The 25,530-nt window shown below is 46.8% G+C and overlaps 2 protein-coding genes across 2 annotated transcripts in view; both read left to right on the top strand.

The window, feature by feature from the left end:
• The window catches only part of LOC139062058 (spectrin alpha chain, non-erythrocytic 1-like), a 610,856-nt gene that overhangs the window by 114,016 nt on the left and 471,310 nt on the right, over nt 1–25,530 (top strand). The window lies entirely within an intron of this gene.
• Nucleotides 657–4,988, top strand: LOC107390479 (zinc finger MYM-type protein 1-like). The gene is made up of 2 exons (XM_070541914.1): nt 657–2,057; nt 2,192–4,988. Exon 2 carries the CDS (start codon nt 2,648–2,650, stop codon nt 4,649–4,651), a length of 2,004 nt encoding a protein of 667 aa, XP_070398015.1. The 5' UTR covers nt 657–2,057; nt 2,192–2,647; the 3' UTR covers nt 4,652–4,988.

The following is a 25,530-nucleotide window of genomic DNA, read 5'->3' as shown; positions in this document are numbered from 1 at the left end:
TGGTGGTGGTGGGGGTGGTTGGGGGGGCGCTCAAAGGGGGCCTCGCCCGGGGAGTAATTCCATGTAGAACCGCCACTGCCGACTACGGAGCAGATGTTGCAGTTTTAGACCTTCCTAAGTAGTTCCCCGTAATGCTGAAATGACCCAGCCCTTTGCACATTTCTCTTTTCTGCTGGATTTGACTCCAAGTTACAGAATTATAGGGCAAATTGTTGTAAAATTATGATTTTTGTGTTCTCTGGTATATTGAATGTTGTACATCACCTCATAAATAGCTTCTGCTCAATATGATTGAAGAACTGTAAAGAAGGTGCCCTACTACTGTTGTTGCAAGTTCCCACATGCCAAAGACAGTGGCAAGAAACGGAGTCAACAGGTGGGCCCAGTGGCGGAGCTTGATATGTGCAACATGTGCGGCCGAACAGGGCGGCAGTCTGGAGGGGGCGGCATTGAATTTCCTTTTTTTTTTTTTTTTTTTTGATCAGCCGATACATCAACAAAACATAGAAATCACATGTTCTTCATAATAATAATAGTGCTGAGTGATGATAATAATAATATTTCTGTAATAAAAGCACAACAAAGTCATTGTTTGCATTTATATTGGGATTTTATTGCGCCCCCTTGTGTCCGCCGCGCCTCTGTAGTGCGCTCTATAGCGCCCTTCATTAGGTGGGGGGCGGAGGGATCTCGTCTCGGAGAATGATGGTGGAGGGATACAGGAGGGATACAGGTACCACTCACAAACAAACATAATGGAGAAGAAACGGTCGAAGCCATCTGGTGCCCAATTTCGGAAAAAAAGAAAAGAAGAGGAGGAGAAACGAGGAAAAGATGCAGGTATGCATCTCTTTATTATTTAGTTGGTATTTTTCCCGCCTGTCCCCCAATTTATTGATTAACTAACCTCTCTAATCTGAACGTTTTGCATGGTGCTACGATGATCCCTTCAAATGTCTTTTGCTAGCTTCTTATGTATTTAGAACTACTTCCAACCGCTAACTTTTTATTTGTCAAATGAGCTCTTATGAAAAGCTAAGAGAGGGAAAACCGAAAGGCTGATAACCAAACGCTATCAAATTAAAATGAGTCTTTGAGAATTTCGCTGAAATACATTGACGGCGGGCGGGGGCGGCAGGTCTCGCGCCGGCGCCATTCGCCTTTCTATTTGGACTCGGGAAATGAGCTACGTATTATTTACCCCACGAAAAACGGAGCGGCAGCGGGCCGCTGGAGGTGCCCTGCTAGTAAGATCCCGTTTAAACTGTAAACTGCCATAACATAAAAACTATAATAGCTAGAGCGGTCTTTTTTTAGCTGAAAGTTGAGACTGTCTCGCCTTTCAGCATCGTGTTGCGTTAAGTGTGCTGCACAGCACACCGCGGCTATGTTAACTCACAGTGACCTTGAAGCAGCGTGGGAGAGTTGAAGAATTTAACCAGTTAAAATGGATTCATGGATATTTAATTAATAGTCGTGGCTCCTCTGGTCATTTAGTTCTTTGTGTGCCGGAAACACAAACTTAAAATGACAAAAAAAAATTAGGGAAAAACACTTGTTTTGTATTTTATCAATTATTAATGATTAATAGATTGTTGGTGTTTTAACTTTTGGTAAAGGAAAACACAATTTCCAGGCAGCCCCAGTCTGGAGAAGTGATGGTGACATCAGCCGTTAAAAATAAATAATACTCTGAGGTTTTTATGAATAATTTGTACTTTTACTTGAGTATTTCTCTAACACCAGTACTTTTACTTGTAAATGAGTAATATTTTAGCAATGTAACAGTACTTGTACTTGAGCACAGATTTTCAGAATTCTTTCCACCACTGCTGAAAACTGTAAATGCTCATTGTAACATGTTAATTAAAATGCTTAAGCAACAGACGTGACATGAAGATTGTATTGTTTGTTTTATGCAACATCAGGAGCCCTACACAGATATTTTGGGATGACATCAGCTGCCACTGAGGAACAGCCATCCACCAGTAGGCCAGTATTTGAACTTGAGGAGGGACAGTCTGCTGGCACCACATCTCCCCAGGAAGATACTTTAGGTGGGTTTTGCACGTGTGTGTGTGTGTGTGTCCAGCAAACATTTAGCTATAGACATTTAAATAGTATTTTCACAGAATATGGGAATTGTTCCATATAGTATGTGGTGAGTTATGCTTCCATTTTCTGTCAATAGAGAGACCTACCAGTCAATGTGAACTTGATGAGGGACAGCCAGCTGCCACATCTCCCCAACAAGATACGTCAAGTAAGTTTTGCACAAGTGTGTGTGTGTGTGTGTGTGTGTGTGTCCTGCAAACATTAGAGAAATTTGAATGTCACATATTGTATTTTAATAGAATATGTGAAATGGTCCACATAGCAATGTGTTGAGTTATGCTTCTGTTTTCTGTCAGCAGAAAAGCCTGAAACCAGTCAACCCATTGAAGGTGATGATGAGCCTCTTTCGTCAGACCCAGCCAAGTGGCCATCACCAATTACTGGCAGCGTTCGCACAGAGCTAGTTCGAAGAGGACCTACTAAGGTGCCAACTAGTTTTGTATTTCCCAGGAGTGAAGGCGATGGCAGATGTTGTCATCATCACTATTTCAATAGAACTTTGACAAGTGGTGAGAAGGTGGCCAGGAGCTGGATGTTGTACTCAGTTAGCAACAATAGCCTTGTTTGTTTCTGTTGTAAGTTGTTTTCAAAAAGAAGTATCCAGTTAACCACCTCGGGACTGGCAGATTGGACACATGCAAGTTCTTTACTGAACTCACATGAGAAAAGCCCCGACCACATTAACTGTATGAAAACCTGGAAGGAATTTACAGTTAGGTTAATGAAGGGCAAAACTATTGATAAAAAGGAGATGGCACTTTTGGAGGATGAGAGGGTGAGATGGAGAGCAGTACTGACACGTCTTACTGCTATTGTGCAGTCACTGGCAGTTCGGAACTTGGCACTCAGGGGGCACACAGAAGCGCTTTTCACACGATCAAATGGAAATTTTTTAAAAGAGGTTGAACTTATGGCCAGGTTTGACCCGATCATGAAGGAACACATTAACCGCATTCAAAGAGGAACCTCCAGTCACACCAGTTACCTAGGTCATCAAATCCAGAATGAGCTGATTGAGTTGTTGAGCAACAAGATCATCTCAACAATAGTAAGTGAGATAAAGCAGGCAAAGTTCTTTTCCATCATCCTTGACTGCACTCCTGACAACAGCAACATTGAGCAGCTGTCAGTTGTGATTCGGTTTGTGGAGGTAAAAGAGACGACACCTCTTGTGAAAGAATGTTTCCTGGGGTTTTTTGAGGCAGTTGAGTCCACAGGCAGTCATTTGGCTTCCATGACTTTGGACAAACTGAAAGAACTAGACATTCCTTTTGAGGACTGCAGAGGGCAGTCGTACGACAACGGATCCAACATGCGTGGAAAAAACAAAGGAGTACAAGCTCGGCTCTTACAAGAAAACCCCAGAGCTCTTTTTATGCCCTGTGTAGCACACACTCTAAATTTGGTGGTTTCAGATGCTGCTAATGATTCAGTTGATGCCATGAGCTACTTTGGCATCCTTCAAAAGATCTACAACCTCTTTTCCGCCTCCACACAAAGATGGACTATTCTTAAAAGCCATGTGAATCTCACCTTGAAGATGTGGTCCGACACAAGGTGGGAGAGTAAAATTAAGAGCATCGAACCTTTCAGGTACGAGGCAGCTGCAGTGCGAGAAGCACTGATCAAGGTAAGAGAAACTACCAAGGAACCAAAAACAAAGGTAGAAGCCCAGTCCTTGTCAGAGGAGGTTGGTTCGTACAGATTTAGTATCTGCACAGCAGTCTGGTATGACATCCTCTTCCAGATTCAGCATGTCAGCAAGCTTGTGCAGTCACCAAATATGGCAGTGGATGTTGCAGTCAATCTTCTTAGAAATACGCACAGAAGTCTTGAGCAGTATAGGGAAACTGGCTTTAAGTCTGCTCAGATAATAGCCAGAGACACATGTGCAGACATGAATGTGGAGGTTGTGCTGAAAGAGAAAAGGTTGAGATCTACCAAGCGCCACTACTCTTATGAAGCCACTGATGAGCCCATCAGTGATGCCCTGAAGAGGCTGGAGGTTTCATTCTTCAATGTTGCTGTGGATGCTGCCTTATCAGCCATTCTTGAGAGATTCACGACGCTGGAAGATGTGGGACAGAAATTTGCTGTGTTGACAAATTTCCCAAGCCTTTCAGATGAGGAGCTTGCAGAGAAATGTGATGCACTTGGGACCATTTTGGAGTTCAATGGAAAGTCTGACCTGGACAGAAAAGAACTTGTGAAAGAGATGAAAAATTTCCCCAGCCTGCCACCACAGGACATGCTTGGCCTTTTAACATTTCTTCTCAAGAACCATCTCACCAAGATCTACCCCAACCTCTGGACTGGTCTCAGAATTGCACTTACAGTTCCCATGACAGTGGCTGAAGCAGAGAGGAGCTTTTCAAAACTTAAGCTAATAAAAAACTACCTGAGGTCAACCATGTCCCAGGAGCGTTTATCTGGCCTCAGCATCATCAGCATTAACTTCCAAGTTGGGGAGGAGATATCATATGATGATATCATTGACGAATTTGCTTCAAGGAAAGCTAGAAAGCAACACTTTTGAAGTCACTCAACTGTCACCTCTAATCCAATCAAATCCTGTCACACACAAAAAACCCCACAAAAGAACACACAATGCTTAAAAAGCCCAAATTGTTGCAACTTTGTTTCTCTAGTTTTTTTTTTCATTTGTTTGTTTTTCAAGACTTGTGTTTTTAATTACGTTTGGAATTGTAATAATTGTATTTATTTGTATACATCCTTTGTTGCTGCTGCCTGTTTTTATTTTTATTTGTTTCTAAATGTATATATTTGAAAAGTTTCAGTGCAGTGTGTATGTGGGGGTTAAATCTTGCAATACAAGAACTTTGTTGTATATAATACACTCCATGCAATTTCAAACAAAGTTGTAGGTGTAATTTTTTTTCCGGGTGGGTGGGTGTGTGTGTGTGTGTGGGGGGGGGGGGGGGGGGGGGCGTCACAGGGGGTTCTCGCACAGGGCGCCATTTAGGCTAGCTCCGCCTCTGGGTGGGCCACAGAGATAAGATTGGACCCACACTGAAACACACTGAACTTGCTTATGCGAGTAAAATCAGCCAGAAGACAGGGGCCCAACTGCACAACAAGCATCCAAGCTGTGATAAAAGAAGATCAACTGAAGATAAAGCATCTCAGAAGTGGACAAACCCTTCATGAAGAATCCAAGGGATCAGAACTTGCTTCTGGGAGTAAAATTGGGCAAAAGGTCAAGAAGTGTCTGACTCAACCATCAGGAGAAGAGGCGGAGCAGCAGGAGACAGAGTGAAAAGAGCTCATCAGGAACCGAAAAGCCTTCATGAAGAATGCTGGACTTCGGAAGAAACTGAAGATCTGCTGCAAAGATGACACCAAATGTCTTGTGTTGAGCTAAAAAGTGTGTAACTGGTAAATGACCCCATGACCTTACTGTCATGAGGTAATGATATATGTGTAACTAGAAAACTTTTTACCTTGTCTAAGCTGACCCAAGAAGAGTATAAAAAGAGCAGCTAGAAGCAGAGCTAAAAAACACAGTTTTGGGGCAGTTGACAGACACAGTAGCAGGAGCAGTAGCTTGAAGACAAAGTTGGTGTAAGCCAACTCATTACTCTTAATTAATCATTAGGACTAATTTCTCCTTGGGGGAAGTGGTCAGTTTTATATCGACTCATTTTTGCATTTTTTGATCTTGTAATACATTTTTTGGAAAAAGATCCACATTCCTGATTCTTCCAGGTCCTTTTTAAAGGTTAGAGTGGGAGCCTCGACCTATCTTAAGGAGAGGTAAGCACATTAATTACAGGTTCCTGAATTATCAGGATTTGCTTTACGGTTTTTGACAGATTAACAAAAAGAAACTGTCATGTTCCTGAGCCGAGGTGAGCACTCTCCTCATTAACCATCTCTGAGGCAGTCTTCCACAGGTGAGGAGCGGAGGGTGCTGCAGGTGTGCCAAATCTCCAATCTGGAGGTCAGGTATAAAAGGAGGATGGAGACACCTCGCTGCGCCGGATGATTGCACCTGTTAGGTAGCCCAGCCTCTCGACTTCGTTTGCTTGTTAGATATTTGACATTGGATTACTGGCTCTGAACCTTGGACTGTTTTTTTCTGGATTATGCCTTTTGGATTTTCCCCTGAACTCTGTTGTTTGCTCTGCTCAGGACACTCAACTCTTCACACTTCTCTCGCCGCTTGAACCCCGGATTTCCAGAACTACGTCCCATCCTCTTCTACACCTGCACGTTTAACTCCACTGCCTCACCCGCCTCAGCCCGCTGAATCCCACCTGCGCTCACCTTGGCTACCCTCCTTTCCCACACGTCGTGGACTACCATATGGACTAACGCCGAATGGCACAGCCTCACTGGACTTACCAGTGCACTTTTTGTTCCTGCTTAGAAAATAAAGAACTTTCTTTTTACCCACCTATTGAAGTCGTGTTGATTCTGCATGTCTTGGGTTAAACGTCTTCCGCGAGTCATGACAGAATCATCCGGCCACAACGTTAACCCAGCGGAATCAGCACTCGCCAATCTGGCTAACAGGATGTCCCAGCAGGAGCAGACTCTTCCGGTGCTCATGGAACAGCTGACGATCGCCAACCAGCGTTACCAGCATTTGGAGGCTATGATCCAACAGCTTCACGAGCGATTTCCAGCTCCTGCTCCAGCGCCGTCCCCAGCATCTGTCCCAGCTGCTACTTCCGCTTCAGGCCCGGAACCTCTGTCACGAGCAGTGAGTCCACCCGGACCAGAGACGATCGGACTTACGGAGGTCACCCACTTCCGTTCAGCTCCACCGCTGCCATGTCCTACGTTCTCGGGTGAGTTCGAGGATTGCTATGGGTTTTTACTACAATGCCGTCTGGCGTTCGAACGTTCCCCAAATGCTTTTATGACGGACTCATCTAGGATTTCGTTTATTGTTGGACTTTTGAGGGGAAAGGCTCTTAGGTGGGCAGAAGCAAAGAGCAGAAATGCTGAATTTTTGTCTGGTCCCTATGCTGATTTTTTGGAGGATTTTAAACAGACTTTCTGCAGCTCAGAGACTACAACTGACATTAGAAGGAAGATTTTGCGTCTATCACAGGGAAGGAGAATGGTGGCGGAGCTATCTTTGGAGTTCAGGACTTTGGCAGCCATGACAACATGGAATGACGATGCCTTAAAGGCAGCTTTTATTGAGGCCCTGAGTGATAGGATAAAGAACCAGCTGGCTTTGTGTCCAGAACCTGCCACTCTGGATGGATTCATCTCTCTGTCCATCTCTATTGATAAGAGATATCGCAAGCTTCAAAAAACGTCTGCGATGGAGTTTCCACCGCATCCTACACCTCGCCACCCAACCGCTAGACCTTCGTCCGCGGAGTCATCTGAGAAGCCCATGCAGTTGGGAAGAGCCCATTTAACCTCGGAGGAACATCAGCAGCGTATCAGCAAGGGCCTCTGTCTGTATTGTGGACTTCCTGGACATTTCGTTCAGACATGCCCGGCGTTGCTAAAAGGTCGAGCCCACCAGTAGAACTGGGAGTCCTGGTGGGTGGTACCCCTGAGAGTAAAACCTCCCGGTTCCTCATCGAATGTACTGTGACTTGGAGAAATCAACGCCATTCTACCACTGCTCTAATAGACTCGGGTTGCGAGCAGTCTCTATTGGATTCCCAATTTGTTTGCGATTGGGGTATCCCCACTGAACTACTTTCCGAACCAGTGTCGGTTACCTCTCTGGACGGCAGAGTACTGTCTACCATCACCCACAGGACCGTGCCGCTCCAGCTCCAAGTTTCAGGTAACCACACAGAGACACTCTCACTATTTGTTTTCCCATCCCCGCAGAACCCGGTGGTGCTTGGACATTCGTGGCTCAAGAAGCACAACCCGCTTCTGGACTGGCGAGCCAACAGATTAGAATCCTGGAATCCGGAGTGTCTTCTCACATGCCTCAAGTCAGCACCCACCGTGGCTAAGGACTCCGGTTCGGCGCCTACTGAGCCCCCCGATCTTTCCCAGGTACCCTCTGTTTATCACGACCTTGAACAGGTCTTCAGCAGGGACCGAGCTGCCACGCTACCTCCTCATCGCCCATTTGATTGTAGCATAGAATTGCTACCCGGAGCTCCGTTGCCATCCAGTCGTCTTTACAGCCTCTCAAAGCCGGAACGAGACAGTATGCAGACCTACATAACTGAGGCTTTGGCAAACGGGACCATTAGACCATCAACCTCACCCCTGGGGGCGGGATTCTTTTTTGTCACCAAGAAGGACGGGTCTCTCCGCCCATGCATTGACTATCGGGGTCTGAATCAGATAACTGTCAAAGACAAGTACCCCATACCCCTACCGTCTTCCACTTTCGAGCCGGTCCAAGACGCCACCATCTTCACGCGGTTGGATCTCCGTAACACCTATCATTTGGTTAGGATTCGCCAAGGGGATGAGTGGAAGACGGCTTTCAAAACACCCTTGGGGCACTTTGAATACCTGGTGATGCCTTTTGGTTTCACCAATGCTCCAGCGGTGTTTCAGAGACTGGTGAACTATGTTCTGGGTGATTATTTGAATGACTTTGTTACTGTCTATCTGGATGACATTTTGATTTTTTCCAGGTCCATCACCCAGCACCAGAGACATGTTCGAGCTGTTTTACAACGGCTTTTGGAGAACAGACTGTTTGTGAAAGCAGAAAAATGTGAATTTCATGTACCGGTTGTGAAATTTTTAGGTTTTGTGTTGGAGAGCGGGCGACTGAAGGCAGACCCAGACAAGGTGCAAGCTGTGACGGAGTGGCCTACTCCTACCACCAGAAAACAGCTGCAGCGATTTCTGGGCTTTGCTAATTTCTATAGACGGTTCATTAGAAACTATAGTCAAACCGCTGCTCCACTAACTTCTCTCACCTCCACTTCTAAGCCTTTTGTGTGGTCACCAGAGGCAGAGGCAGCCTTCCGGGCACTCAAGAAGAGGTTCTCTGAGGCCCCGGTACTCTGCAGGCCTGACACTACGCAGCAGTTCACCTTGGAGGTGGATGCCTTGGACACTGGGGTGGGTGCGGTCCTCTCACAGGTGTCTCCTGCTGATCACAAGCTCCATCCCTGTGCCTTTTTCTCCCGGCATTTGACACCTACTGAGAGCAGGTATGATGTGGGAGACCGGGAATTACTGGCCATTAAGCTGGCCCTGGAGGAGTGGAGGCACTGGTTGGAGGGGGCTGAACATCCGTTTGTGATTTGGGCAGATCACAAGAACCTGATATACCTCAAGGAGGCTAAGAGACTTAACCCTCGACAATACCGTTGGTCCTTGTTTTTCTCTCGTTTTAATTTTGTGTTGTCTTATCGCCCAGGATCTAAGAACACTAAGCCCGACGCTCTCTCCCGCCAGTATGCCTCAGAGGATGAGTCCACGCCTGAAACCATTCTGCCTCCTTCCTGCATTGTGGCAGGGGTCACCTGGGCAATAAGGAACCAGGTCCTGGAGGCTCTCAAGGTCGATCCCGGCCCAGGTAACGGACCATCCAATAAACTGTTCCTCAGACTCTGCGAGGAAGAGTCATCCATTGGGCTCACTCTGGGAAGTTCTCCATACACCCTGGGGTGGGAAGGACCTTGGCACTAATCAAGCGTTCTTTCTGGTGGCCCGCCATCTATAAGGACGTTAAGGAGTACGTGTCGGCTTGCCATGTTTGTGCCCAACAGAAAGGTACCATTCGACCACCAGCTGGATTATTGTGTTCTCTGCCTGTTCCGTCTCGCCCATGGTCACACATCGCAATAGACTTTGTTTGTGGATTACCTGCCTGCCACGGTTTTACTACTGTTTTGACTATTGTAGACAGGTTCTCCAAGGCCTGTCACCTGGTCCCTTTAAAGACTCTTCCTTCCTCAGTCGTGACTGCCCAGCTCCTGGTCAAGCATGTGTTTCGGCTCCATGGCATACCGACTGAGATCCTCTCGGATCGCAGCCCCCAGTTCGTGTCCAAGGTTTGGAAGGAGTTCGCCACCGTCCTGGGGGCCCGGGTGGCTTTAACCTCGGGATTCCATCCCCAAACCAATGGCCAGTGCGAGCGCATGAATCAGGAGCTGGGCGCCATGCTGCGTTGTGTGTGTGCCACAAACCCCTCTGCCTGGAGTGACCATCTCGCTTGGGTGGAGTATGCCCACAGTAGCCACATCTCCACTGCCACAGGTCAGTCTCCGTTTGAGGTCTCTGTTGGATATCAGCCCTCCTTGTTCCCGCTCCAAACAGGTCCCACAACTTCCACGCCCCAGTTTCTTCGCCGGGCCCGCTGTGTGTGGTCGGCCACGAAGTCTGCCCTCCTGCGCACCGCTGAGAAGAATCAGCGGCTGGCAGACCAACATCGTCGCCCAGCGCCGTCCTACTCCCCGGGGCAGATGGTCTGGTTGTCCTCCAAGGACATACCCCTCAAGGCGACATCTAGGAAGTTCGCTCCGAGGTACCTTGGTCCGTTCAAGGTGGCGGCAGTTCCGAGCCCGATGACCGTTCGTCTGGACCTTCCGCAATCGCTGAAGGTCCACCCAGTGTTCCATGTGTCTCTTGTCAAGCCTGTGGTTTCCAGCCCCCTGTGTCCGGTGCCTGCTCCCCCTCCACCTGCCCAGCTCTACAAGGGGGGGCTTGTTTATAGGGTCCGGCGGATCCTCGACTCGCGCCCCCGGGGACGGGGGTTGCAGTACTTGGTGGACTGGGAGGGATATGGCCCAGAGGAGCGGTCCTGGATACCCCGGTCCTACATTGAAGACCCCTCCCTCATCACCGACTTTGAGGCTTCCCGGTCCACTGCGAGGATGCCGAGGGGCGTCCGTTGAGGGGGGGGAACTACGTCCCATCCTCTTCTACGCCTGCACGTTTATCTCTGCTGCCTCACCCGCCTCAGCCCGCTGAATCCCACCTGCGCTCACCTTGGCTACCCTCCTTTCCCACACGTCGTGGACTACCATATGGACTAACGCCGAACGGCACAGCCTCACTGGACTTACCAGTGCACTTTTTGTTCCTGCTTAGAAAATAAAGAACTTTCTTTTTACCCACCTATTGAAGTTGTGTTGATTCTGCATGTCTTGGGTTAAACACCTTCCGCGAGTCATGACAGAAACCTTAAGTAAAGGAGCTTGTCTCCTCCTCTCCCGCGAGTAATGAGATGCCTTAAGGATGATAAAACCAAAACATTAGTAGGTTAAATTAGGCTCTGATTGCAAGTGTGAAAAAGTCTCCGCCAGCGTGAGAAGGTTGGATTAATTAGATAAATTGATAAATCTATGTTAGCCTGATCAACTAACAAGAATCATTTTATAGTTACCAACCGCCCACTAAAGCTGACAGGGATGCAATTAATCCTAATAACCCGAAGAATTGCCAGCGACGGATGGCCTCCCGCTTGACTTTGCCCTAGTATCTAAACCACTAGATAACGGGATTAATTAAAAGGAGGTGTGCTCTCACAAAGAAACAAGTATGGCATATCATTTCTCCTTAAAATTGGAAACTGATTCTAATTTGGGGAGTCCAAACCAGGGTCTAGTACAATAAAACTCACCGACGCCCCACGAACCCTGAGAACGCAGCGCAGTCTTATAAGTTCTAACGGAACTAGGTTTTAAAGGAACCGACAAATAGGACGTGCCCGCGACACTGTTTTAAAATGACACTTTTACCCCTTTAACTGAAACAGCCTTTGTACAATAAAAAATAGGATGTATTCATTCTGACACAACTCTGGTTTTGCCAGACTCGGGTTCCTGTGGAAACAGATTAACTGTGAGGCGGCTGATCTGCATCCAAGGACGCCTTTTGCTTGACTTAGAGTAAAAATGCAACTTTGACGTGAGATGGTCTTTATTTTACACTTGGTAAGGCTGTTCCTTCCTGGAATGTGCACTTCAGCTCAGCTCAGCTTGTGAAAGTTTGAAGGTTCTCAGCCAAATGTTTACATTGGCAGTCTTGACACCCGAGCAAAATCTTACAAACTCTTTTACATGTTTTCTATTACTGTTTTGACTAATTGGATAAATTTTGAATGAGGTGGTTTAATTTTGACTTTTGTCATTTTCTTTGGAGAAATGAGCTGATTTTATGAGATCTATTGTTAAATTTTCCAGTGGGACCATCTGATATATATTCTTTGGTTTGTGGAATCTCACCAAATTTAAGCTGGTGTCTTCTCACCATATTCTGTTTTATTATTTCAGTTATTCTGTTTTATTTTAGTGGGCTATTTCCTTTGGCACAACGCAGTGCAATCATGGTTTCTGCCAGCAAACATTTACCGGCCTCAACTATCTTCGGGTTATTGGTTTCAGTACTGCTGCAGTAAGGGTGGTCTGCCATTGTTTTGTTTTTTCTTCATCATTTGCTTGTTTTAAATAAGTCAGGCAGCCAGGGTTAGATACATGATGGTTCAGCGATTGTGAGAGCTAGATTTTTCTTTGTTGTTTTGGCCTTTTGTCCACTCTGAAGCAAACGCAGTGGTTCCAGACTGTTAGAAAACAGATGTCCTACCCTATCCAAGGTTCATGGTTCAACCTCTGTCCTTTTCTTTTGCTGAGACAGTTTTTCGTATCTCAGGGTTTTATGTTATGACTAAATCATGTTGTTTGAGATTATGCAGTCCTAGGCTGATATATGTTAACCTTTTCTATAATTGGTGTTTACACGTTTTGTTTAGCCCTTAAGTCGCCTGATCTTTAAACAATTAAGGACATCCTGATTTGTGATTTTGTTTTTGTTTCTTGGTTTCCTGCCATGTGCAGACTCTTTACCCAGTTGGGATTTCTGGCCATAATGATTTGACTTGCTGTTTTTACAAAAAGGTGTTCGGATCTTTCATAAACCTTAAAAACTTCCTGTTAAATGAGTCTTGTCAACCATTGATGGGTTATGTAAATTCCTGGTGTAGGTTAGTTTAATACAACATGGAACATGAGTTAGTGAATATACTTTGGTGTGGTTTATTGATAAAACTGAACCATAATTCTAGCTTACTAATGGGTTACCATACTCAGGTCTTTTGATTTGACATTGTGTTTGTTTTTATTATTTTATCTTTTGCTGTTCAAACAATTACGTTCAGGGGGAATGCGGTGCTAGGTTTTTGTTTGTGTTTCATGGTTCTTTTTAACTCAAAAGAATGTCTCAGGGCATTTTCTATCCATCTCAGTATTTTGTTTGTATGCTGACCTCACATGTGTGTGTGGTCTTGATTTTAGCTTAGGATGATACCGTGTGGACTGTGGTGGTCAGTTTCTGGTGAATTTCTGCCCCTCTGGGGGTCCCGAGTGGACTGATTAGAGAGAATGTTGGATGGTTGTTGCTGAAGACAAGTCACGTTCCACAGTGATCTCGCAGACTCTTTTGTACTTTCTCGCCACAGGCCGTGAAACCAAGGAGATTGGGGTCCTGCTGCAAATGCTGCTACCAGATGGGGCATCTAGGTCACTCATCTCATCCCTCTCACTGCTGCGGGACTGCTGCTGAGGGGACCACTATGACTGAACCATCCTCATGTAAGCTCACCGAGGATGGCAGATAAGTAAACAATCTGCCTTAAGCTTGCAGGGTCCATCCACGACACCATTGCTGATGTTTGGTGATCGCACTCTACCCTGGAACCGCCCCTCAGTGCCTGACGGAACAAGGGGAAACAGCAGCAGTTGGGAGGAACAACGGAAAAGACGCCTGGTGGTTGAGACCCCCCCTGGGTCCGTCCACACAACGCTGTGACCTGCCTCCCAACGATGTCAAAATCCAGTACCCCAAATCTCCTGTCTGGTTTCATGGCTCCCTGTCCAAAAAGACATCCCCTCACCGTCACAACCGTCACAGGATCCCACGTTGCTATAACATCATCAAAGTTGCTGACACACGCTTTTTGCTCAGAATGGCTCTCTCTCCTGCCACACAACTGGTGTGGCCTAAAGTGCAGATTGGCTCCCTGCCACCCGCCTCACATCGCCTAGACGGGCGTCCCTATGAGCAGGGCCGGATTTAGGAGGATGTGGGCCCATGGGCTTCAGTCAATTTAGGTGGCCCCTTTTTTCAAAATTGTTGCATAGACGCACGCACGTGCACACACACACACACACACACACTTATAATTTTACTATTTTATTTTAAGGACTACAAATTGAAACTTTTTTTTTAGATCACACATCTTTAATAAACCAATTCACACACACTACAATAATCCTTGAATGAATAGATTTGCATTTTATAGAAAGAAAACGTTATTTCAACTTTGGCTTCTAATAGCTGTGTGAATCAATAACCTAACATTAGGTCGTCATTTAAACATTGAACATTTTAATACAATTCAAACTCTGTTTTTGCTGTCAAATAAATAACTTTAACAAAAATAAACAAAAGGCAAAAGCACACTTATCTGCCACTAAGATAGAAGACTGTGCTCAAAGCTGTATGGCTCTCTATGGGAAGAAATTTAAGAAAGCGTTCCTGGGAGTTCCCTTCAGGTGACACATATCTCAGAATAAATGTTAACTGATCAAGGTGGGAAACATCTGGTGTGGTGGAGTCAGCAGAGATCGAATAGTATTTGGCCATGTTTACTTCACCAACTATTTCAGACAGAACACGATCACCCATCAGTTGAACAAACTCTTCACATATTTTAGAAGAAAGATATGAAGGTGTCCCTGCACCTGCATTTCCATATTTCTCTATGTGAGACTTCAAAAAGGGATCAAACTCGCTGATTAACTCCAGAAGGCCCAGGTAATTACCATTATCAGTCCTGCCAAAAACATGACTAGATCCTCTAAGAGCAAGTCCTCTCTCTGCCAAAAACTTCACAACAGACACAACTCTTCTCAAAACTTCAGTCCAATATGCACTCTCAGATTCAAATTGTTTTTCCAGCTCTGTATCTATCCTTCCAGCAGCTGACCCAAATGTGATATATGTTAGCATAGCTTTTCTGTGATGTTCACTGTTTTCATGCACTTCCATCCGGTTTGTGGCATGTTTCCAGCTGAAACCAGTTTCAAAGCACGATTTGCTTTTAGCATCACTGAAAATGCAACATGCAAAACAAAACACAGCTCCGGTAGATGGAGAGTAAAGCAGCCACTGTCTTTGGACATACTCACCATTGGCGAGTCTGCGTTTAAAGTGCGATCTGGAGAAGAACCGCTTCTGCTGTTTGTACACTCGTTCGGACGCTTTAAAATTTACGTGCATATGTTGGCAGCTCTGCGGTCATCGCTCAGCCCAGTAGGCACGCACAGATGCATCACATTTTCCCCAGCAAGCTGGATCCGTACTGTAACAAGGTTCATCCAAAGTTTCAATCCGTGGCCCAGACGCACTTTCGGTCGCCAGTTTTCCACAATCACTCTCCGATGGGAAAAGATAATCCATGGATGACGTGGTGGTCTCAGATGCCTCCAGGTCGAGCGTCTCTGCTGCCGGAACATCCGCCGCGGATTCAGCCGCCAATTTTCCACAATCACTCTCTGACAGGAAAAGATCATTCGTGTTGTTGGACGTGGTCTCAGCAGGTGCCGTCGGCGCCGCCGCATACGGGGGTATGTCAGGCTGCAAACGCCCGCCGTGATGTAAGAAGTGTGAGAAAACTTGGACCAGTTATAAGCAGTCATGACAGATGTTTGCCAAAACAAATCCCAGTGCTTCTCAGCTAAAGGGTAGCATCTTGTTAGAGAATTACATACAAAAATAAAAATGCTTTGTGGACCGAGGGCGGGGCCTCCAGCACACAGGGGCCCAGGGCTGTAGCCCAGGTAAGCCCATGCGAAAGTCCGGGGGTGCCTATGAGGACATTCGAGCTGAAGTAAGAGAGCCTGGGTCTGTGATGACCCTTTGCCTTTTCCCCACCTACAAACACCAAGCCCATCACATAGACGGCCCCACAACCAGAACTATTCTGTTTCATCTCGCCAAAAGTGCAACACCATCCCAACGTGATCTGCCTCCACTTCAGTCCCACTAAAACCCCACTGATAAGCCTTTGACCCTCGACTCTGCCCTAATTGGAGCTGCTAAAGCTCCCTGACACTTCCCATGCTTCATAGGCTGGCTGTCATAAAGAAAAAAAAAAAAGAAATTGGTCGGTTTTTAATGACAATGTTTGTTACTGTTATCTTTATCATGGTCAGGTTTGCTTAGTTTTAAGCTGTGTTTAAGCCTTGTTTGAGGTAAGAGAATGGTTGACAAGCTCATGTCGGATGCCTTAGTTCATATTTTTGTCATGGTCCGTGGTGAGCTGTCAGCCTGTAACCATGTTTTCTCCTGAGTATTGTTTTCACAGGTGGGCGTGTCTGAGAGCTCCCAGCTGCAGCTGATCTCACCATCAAGGTCCAGGGGATATAGGAAGCAGTGTGACGCTTCACCACGCCGGATGATTACTCTTTGGGTAGCTCTAGCCTCCGACCCGACCTTGACTTTGTATTTTTGCTCTGATTAACCTGATGTCTGAAAACCCCCCTGATGCCCTTTCCTGCTCTCCTCCAGGTTCCTCACAATCTCTCACTAGCTCCAGAACAAGACCCGGATCTCAGCCTGCCTGACACACTGCTTCATCCCCTGGCCGCCCGCTCTCAGCCGCTCACCTTCCAACATCCATTCCTGTTCCTGCACCTCTGGACAAAACAATATCCTTACCTGTGGATCTCCTCAGCTCACCCGGACCTAGCAACCTTCCTGTACAAATACCACTACCTAGAAACAGTAAGACCAGTCTTTCCGACAACGTTTCCATTTGTTTTCGCCTCATATTCACTCTGTCTCCCTCCTTAGAATCTCCCCCCTGGATTCCTGCTGCCAGTCCTGCGTCTCGTCTGCTCCCGTTTCTCACATCGCTCTTTATGTAGTAATAAAAACCTTTTTACTTACTTTCTTGTTCTCCGTATGGTGATTCTGCATGTCGTGGGTCAAGAAACTTCCTCCTGCCATGACAGAATCATCCGGCCATAATATTGACTCCATTGCAGAATCCGATCCGTCCGTTAACTTTCCGTCCGCCGTTTCTGAAACACTCTCCCGTCACGAACACGCCATTCATAGCTTGCTGGAACAATCCTCTGACTCCCACCAACGGTTACTCCTTATGGACAACATGTTACGCATCCTCACTGCCAAGCTAACTTCCCCGGAACCTTCCGCCCAGCCGCCTCCTGTTTCTCATCCGGCCGCACATCCGGTTCCGGCTCCTGCCTTAAACTTCCGGATACCCAACTCACTCCCTTCTGACACATATTCCGGTGAGTTCGGCAAATGCCTTGGTTTTTTATTTAACTGTCAGTTGACTTTTGAGAGATCCCCCGAAGCTTTTGTTGTAGATTCTGTAAAAATCTCATACATAATCGGATTACTCCGAGGCAAGGCGTTAGACTGGGCCGAAGCAAGGAGCCACGACGCCAGTTTCCTGCGCGGTTCCCTCTCTCAGTTTCTGACCGAATTCAAGCAGACATTTGATCATTCTGAGTCTCCCGCTGAAATAGCTAAAAAGCTGTGGAACCTCCGTCAAGGAAAACAGACTGTTGCTGACTTCGCTATAGAGTTTCGCACACTGGCTGCAGTTTCCTCTCTAGATCAAGGTTCACTCCTTGGAGCATTCACTCAGGCATTAAACAATCGCCTCCAGGATCAGTTGGCGTTATGCCATGAACCCCCCGATCTAGAATCTCTCATATCCTTAGCACTAAAAGTAGAGAAACGTCTCAAGGTACATTCTAAGAGTTCTCCAGTGTCCCATCCGCCGTTAACCCAGATTAAACATTTCCAGCCACAAGTTACAGCACCATCTGGTGACAAGCCCATGCATATAGGCAGAACTAATTTAACCCCAGGAGAAGCGTCGTTTCACTTCTAACCTCTGTCTCTACTGCGGTCAACCTGGTCACCGACTTTCGAGCTGTGCCCTACGTTTAAAAAGGGCCAGCCCACCAGTAGTTCTGGGAATACTGGTGGGTGGCAATGGTGTTTCAGAATCCCGCTGTACTCTACCATGTACCATCACGTTTAATCAAGAGAGTTGTTTGTTGAAGGCCCTGCTGGATTCAGGCTGTGAACGTAACATGCTGGACCAAACAGTCGTTCAAAAGCTGGATATCCCCACTATTCCTCTTCCGACTCCCTTGAGAGCATCGTCCCTGGATGGTAACACACTCACTGCCATTACCCACCAGACTGTGCCAGTAAACTTACAAGTATCAGGTAACCACCAGGAGAGTATTTCGTTTTTTGTGTTTCCATCTCCGCACTCTCCTGTTGTTCTAGGACATGACTGGCTTATCACCCATAATCCCCAGATAAATTGGAAAACGTCCCAAGTTACCGTTTGGAGTTCTCATTGTTTGACAAATTGCCTGCGTTCTGCTTCACCTTCCAGTTCTGCATCTAACCCCGATCCACCGGTTCCCCCGACCTGTCAGGAGTACCAGAAGAGTACCACGACCTCTCGCTCGTCTTCAGTAAGGACCGTGCCTCCTCTCTGCCCCCTCACTGACCCTATGATTGCGCCATCGACCTCCTGCCTGGTGCCACACTACCATCCAGCAGGTTGTATAATCTGTCCAAACCAGAACAAATCAGTATGTCCAACTACATAAAGGAATCACTAGCTTCCGGTTTAATCAGACCATCCACTTCACCGCTGGGCGCTGGTTTTTTCTTTGTTTCCAAAAAAGATGGTTCCCTGAGACCCTGTATTGATTACAGAGGTCTCAACCAGATCACTGTTAAAAACAAATATCCACTCCCATTACTTTCCTCTACCTTCGAACCCGTACAAGATGCAACTATCTTTACAAAACTTGATCTGCGCAACGCCTACCATCTCGTTCGCATTAGAGAAGGCGACGAATGGAAAACTGCATTCAAAACTCCCTTAGGTCACTTCGAGTATCTTGTCATGTCATTCGGTCTCACTAATGCCCCTGCCGTATTCCAGTCCCTGGTCAACTCGGTCCTTGGAGATTACCTCAACCAATTCGTTACTGTATACCTGGATGACATTCTAATTTTTTCCAAATCCCCAGCAGAACATCGTCATCACGTCAGAGCGATACTTCAACGCCTCCTGGAGAACCGTCTGTATGTTAAAGCAGAGAAATGTGAGTTCCACGTTCCATCTGTCAAGTTCCTTGGATTCATCCTCGAGAGCGGGCGGTTGAAGACAGATCCGGACAAGATTCAATCAGTTCTCTCCTGGCCTACTCCCACTACACGTAAGCAACTTCAGCGTTTCCTGGGTTTTGCAAATTTTTACCGCCGATTCATTAAGGATTACAGTCAGACTGCCGCCCCACTCACTCAACTCACTTCCATAAACAAACCCTTTCTCTGGTCTCCCGCTGCTGAGAAAGCCTTTCAAGACTTAAAGAACACGTTCACCCAAGCACCTATTCTTACCCGTCCCGACACCTCCGCCCAGTTTACCCTGGAGGTTGACGCCTCAGACTCTGGTGTTGGTGCTGTCCTCTCACAGATCTCTCCCTCAGATCACCGTCTCCATCCATGCGCATTTTTCTCTCGACGCCTCTCACCTGCGGAGCAGAATTATGACGTTGGAGATCGGGAACTTCTGGCTATTAAATTGGCTCTGGAGGAGTGGCGGCATTGGCTGGAGGGTGCAGAACACCCCATCATCATCTGGACAGATCATAAGAACCTAGCATACTTAAAGGAAGCAAAAAGATTAAACCCTCGACAGTCCCGCTGGTCCCTATTCTTTTCCCGTTTCCGTTTCCTTATCTCTTACAGACCCGGTTCCAAGAACACCAAGCCGGACGCCCTATCCCGTTTGCACTCTCCCGACAAAGACCCTGAACTCACACCAATCCTGCCGCCATCCTGCATCGTGGGCGCAGTAGCCTGGGACATCACCAGAAAGGTTCAGGAGGCCCAACAAACCGATCCAGACCCAGGTACCGGTCCACCTCAAAAACTTTATGTTCCCACCAGGGTTCGGGGAGACCTGATTCATTGGGCCCACACGGCAAAATTCTCCATCCACCCGGGGGTCGGTCGCACTCTAGCTCTCATCCGCAGGACCTTCTGGTGGCCATCCATGTACAAAGACGTCCGTGAATACATCAACGCCTGTTCCATCTGTGCCCGTAACAAATCCAGTAACCAACCTCCAGCCGGACTTCTTAACCCACTTCCTGTACCCACTCGCCCTTGGTCTCACATTGCTTTAGATTTCGTCACTGGTTTGCCTCCCTCTAACGGTTTTTCTGTCATCCTCACCATTGTTGATCGTTTTTCTAAATCCTGTCACCTGCTTCCCCTCAAAGCACTCCCATCCTCTGCCGAAACAGCCCAACTGCTTATCAAGCATGTTTTCCGTCTCCATGGCATCCCCTCTGAAATATTATCCGACCGTGGCCCCCAGTTCCTGTCCCGGGTATGGAAGGAATTCGCTGATCCCCTGGGGGCTCGTGTCGCCCTGAGCTCTGGATTCCACCCTCAGACGAACGGACAATGTGAAAGAATGAACCAGGAGCTCGAGGCCATGCTACGGTGCGTCTGTTCGTCCAACCCCTCTGGTTGGAGTTCCCAACTTCCCTGGGTGGAGTATGCCCATAATGCTCACACCTCCACAGCTACTGGTCTGTCTCCGTTTGAAACTGTACTCGGCTACCAGCCCCCTCTGTTTCCATCAAATCCAGATCCTCCTGCTACTGCACCCCAGTTCATTCGCCGTGCCAGGCGCACCTGGGCTCAGACCAAGGCGGCTCTCCAGAGGACTGCTGACCGCAACCGCCGCCTGGCCGATCGACACAGGCGACCCGCCCCTGTGTATACTCCTGGGCAGAAGTCTGGCTCTCCACCAGGGATATCCGCCTGAAAGACACCAGCAAGAAACTGGCTCCTCGGTTCATCGGTCCTTATTCCATCGTTGATGTCATCAGTCCATCCACTGTCCGTCTGGCTCTCCCCTCATCCATGAGGGTCCACCCGGTGTTCCACGTCTCCCTGATTAAGCCTGTCCTCTCTAGTCCCCTGTGTCCTGCTCCTGCTCCTCCGCCCCCTGCCCGGCTCGTTGGTGGTGGTCTGGTTTACCCTGTCCGTCGCCTCCTCGATGTCCGCCCCCGGGGCCGGGGCTTCCAGTACCTGGTGGACTGGGAGGGCTACGGTCCCGAGGATCGCTCCTGGGTCCCCCGCTCCTTCATCACCGACCCGGGTCTCATCAGGGACTTCGAGGCCTCTTGGGCTTCCTCCTCCTCCGCCTCCTCCTCCTCTGCTCGGCCGCCGGGTGGCGTCCGTTGAGGGGGGGTACTGTCATGGTCCGTGGTGAGCTGTCAGCCTGTAACCATGTTTTCTCCTGCGTATTGTTTTCACAGGTGGGCGTGTCTGAGAGCTCCCAGCTGCAGCTGATCTCACCATCAAGGTCCAGGGGATATAGGGAGCAGTGTGACGCTTCACCACGCCGGATGATTACTCTTTGGGTAGCTCTAGCCTCCGACCCGACCTTGACTTTGTATTTTTGCTCTGATTAACCTGATGTCTGAAAACCCCCCTGATGCCCTTTCCTGCTCTCCTCCAGGTTCCTCACAATCTCTCACCAGCTCCAGAACAAGACCCGGATCTCAGCCTGCCTGACACACTACTTCATCCCCTGGCCGCCCGCTCTCAGCCGCTCACCTTCCAACATCCATTCCTGTTCCTGCACCTCTGGACAAAACAATATCCTTACCTGTGGATCTCCTCAGCTCACCCGGACCTAGCAACCTTCCTGTACAAATACCACTACCTAGAAACAGTAAGACCAGTCTTTCCGACAACGTTTCCATTTGTTTTCGCCTCATATTCACTCTGTCTCCCTCCTTAGAATCTCCCCCCTGGATTCCTGCTGCCAGTCCTGCGTCTCGTCTGCTCCCGTCTCTCACATCGCTCTTTATGTAGTAATAAAAACCTTTTTACTTACTTTCTTGTTCTCCGTATGGTGATTCTGCATGTCGTGGGTCAAGAAACTTCCTCCTGCCATGACAATGTTTCCTAATGAAACTGATTTCATTATGATTTCAACAGTGTAAACTGCAGTTTCTGTAACCATTGTTGATTGATGTCCTAGTAATCAGCTCACTTCTTTTTATGTTCTTTTTGTATCTTTGACTTAATCAGTATGATCATTATATCATGATTTTTGGTGTGATCATAGAATAGTTGTTTTGACTGGATCACTGCTATAATCATTAATTTTCTTGCAGGTTGCCAATTGTTGCAGCTGTTTTAATTTTGTTACAGGTTGTTCCTTATTTTTTACAGCCTTTTATGAAGGTCGCTATTTCTTTTGTGGTCTTCTGTGTATTAGAGGTTGATTCTTTGCAGCTGTGACCATTACCCATAATCATAGAATTGTTGTTATTGTTTTTATTATACCAGTTAGTTTGGATGAACTTCGTTTGAACAGGGGGAAATGTTGGATAAAAACAGTATTGGATGTGTTGGGGTTATTAGGAGCGAACAATTAGTAAGCTTCAACTTACTTTTGGATTCTTCAATAAATTCTGTAAATATGTAAATATTTACTGATTTATTAATTAACTAACATATTCTTAGATATACGGGGCACCATTCCCCTTTAACCGGGGAAAAATCGAATCCAAAACTCTTATCAGTCTTTCTTGAAGTTCGTAGAATCCTTGGAGCAGAGACTTCTCTTCGACACAACAAAGCTACTGGAGACGAAAATCTGAATTTTATAACGTTTTATTTACAATTTGTCAAATGAATAAACAGTGGCATAAATGAATAATAACCATGTGATATAATAAAAGGATGTATATTCAAAATAATGTTCAAGGTGTTTTGTGTGTATGTATGTGTGTGTGTTTCTAAAATGGAGTCTGTATGCAAGATGGCTGACCCCTTTGTCTGGCTAAAGTGTGAGTGGCAACTTGCACTTTAACTTCCAAGGCACTTAGAATCATCAGTAGCTTAACCTTAAATTCACTCAAAACATTTCAAAGGATCATGAAACAACACAAAGGATTAATCACGAATAATATCTTTTAGTTTAACCACGTGGCCAAGCAGAAAACATTTAAAGATACCAAACAATGATCAATAAGCAGTTTATTTGTTCAAAATGACCCGAAGGACGCGTTTTGGGAGCGAAAGAGGAAAACACGAAGCTACTTTTTAAGCAATAGCGCGGTTTTATTGCTTATTCTGGACTATAGAGGAAACGGGAGAAGAAAAGGAGAGAGAGAAATGAGTTTTCTGATCATCAGAAGAGCGAGGCGTCCCCCGCTGTTATGATTTGACGGTTCTCCGTTTTTCTCCGCAGTTTTCAGCGTCATCCGTCGGTTTGATGCTTTCTCCGTTGTTTGGCTCCACGAGTGTTTCTCCACGGGCTGGACACAAAGAGAACGAAGTTTCTTTTGCGCTGAGTTTGACAACTTACAGCGTCTCTGAGAGCTGGATGGAGCTCCGCTCGTTCCCAGTCAGGTCCTGATGGAGTTCGAGTGGCTTTGTAGCGGTTTCGTGGCTCAACTTGGGCACTTAGAGCTTCCGCGTGCTCAAGTTGTCGGAGCGTTCGACAAGCGTGTCCTTACCGCCAGGTATCCTGGGCAAAAGAACAAGGTTTCTTTGTCTCATTCATGATTTATAGTCTTTGAAGTCGCGGGAAAGCTCCAAGCTCCCGCCTCCCGCAGATCGTGTTTCTGGTATTAGGCGGTGACGTCATCACAATGCTTCCGTGTGCAAAGCATCATGGGAAATGAAGTTTCTTGGCGCTGATGTGATTATTTGCTTTTCAGAGCAATTTAAGCACAGTCATTTTGGAAAAAATCACTGCATAGTAAGTTCCTCATGAGGTCAGACCCTCAACATTCCCCCTTTTGGTTTCGGGGATCGCGCCCAAAGCTCGATCGTCGGAAGCACAGATGGGTTTGTTCCTCATGAACGTAGGTCGACTTGATTGTCGGAAGCACAGGTGGGTTTGTCCCTTAGGACGTTGGTCTCCTTGGACGCCTTTGTTCTTTGTCTTGGATCCTGGCGCCTTTGGTCTTTGTCTTTGTCTTGGATCCTGGTCAGGCACAAAACAAAAGAGGATAGGAAATGGGATAGTCCCCAACGCGCATAACGAGAAGAAGCCACTCACGCAGGTGGTACGCAATGATGATGTCGTCCATGCGAGAGGTAGTAGTGTAGAAGGAGGAAGGTCGGTGGGCGGTTAACTCCACGAGGGGACACAAAGGCATCTCACCGCCGGCCATACAGTTCAGCTTATGGATCACGCGGTGATGTACGAGGTCCATAGTTCGCAAACGCGCATTGACCTATGTGGTCCCAAGATTCCCCCCTTTTTGGTCCAAAGGGTGGATCAGGACAGTCTTTGGGCTAAAACAAGGACCATTAAACTAAGAGGTACTACAATGTGCTGGTGCGTCAGACAGAGTCATTGACAGACTGAGCTGGGCCGGCACATAACCACTAGTTAATATGTGACCAAGTAAGAAACAAAAATACAGAAAACCCAAAAAAAAAACATGTAACATATAACATCCAAGAAAATTCATAGCAACCTTGAGGTCTCATAAAATACATTCTTAGGTCATACATTCAGTGTGTAGCTTATAAAGAATGTGACATAATGCAACACTCAGATAAAAATGTGAGGTAGACTAAAGTGAGAACTACTCTTAGGGTTACAAAATAATAAAGAAAATGTTGCTCACCCCCTTTAGACAGGTGTGGTACATTCACGCTTGGAGTCTCCCCGAACGTGGTCACGAGGCACACCGTAGGTGAGCAAGTGCATCTTATCTTGGAGTTTCTTAACACGCCTGTAGGCGGAATAAGCTATCACGGCCGTGATGAGCCATCCCATCCCCAGGGCGACCAATGTGCAGATTAAGGAGGTATAATCTGTGTCAATGTAGCGTCTTGGGTATCTATTCATGGGCGTCAAAGTAAGTTCACGCGGGGTTTGTGTGAACTTAACAAGTTTGGTTCCTTCAATCAGTAATTGTTGGTCAATTTCTAAATCGATGGTAAAGTTATAACCCTGGAAAGCGTCCATGATCTCAATCTCCGAATCATGCTGTTCGAGGTTGAGGTGATGGAGTGCCAGGTTTCTAGTTCAAAGTGGAAATGCCTACCGTCCTTTCAAATACCAAAGTTCAGCATCGACTTAAACCTATAGATGTGAGGTGTCACAATTATGGGAACATGTAACAGGAAACCGAGTTCTAATTTTTCTGCATCAACGTGAATGGGAATTGCACTACCTAGGCTGTACGCTAGGTGGATTTGTGAAAGTTGCACAGTAGAAGGGTAGCAGCTGTCAAGCTAACTTTGAGCAGGTCCAGTGGTACCAAGTACGGGGAAATACGACTTTCAACCAAGCTGTCCAGCGTGGAACTTACTTCCCTGAGCAGGTCCTGCATCAAATCTCTCACCACTCGTGTGTACATAATATCCTGA

The sequence above is a fragment of the Nothobranchius furzeri genome, chromosome 12 (genome assembly GCF_043380555.1).
Source record: "Nothobranchius furzeri strain GRZ-AD chromosome 12, NfurGRZ-RIMD1, whole genome shotgun sequence".
Lineage (NCBI taxonomy): Eukaryota > Metazoa > Chordata > Actinopteri > Cyprinodontiformes > Nothobranchiidae > Nothobranchius > Nothobranchius furzeri.
The sequence above is the reverse complement of the archived record's forward strand: the minus strand, read 5'-3'. Positions and strand labels throughout refer to the sequence as shown.

What these genes read in the sequence shown, in the direction of transcription:
- LOC107390479 (XM_070541914.1), top strand. Translation starts at nt 2,648, where the DNA reads ATGTTGTACTCAGTTAGCAACAATAGCCTTGTTTGTTTCTGTTGTAAG.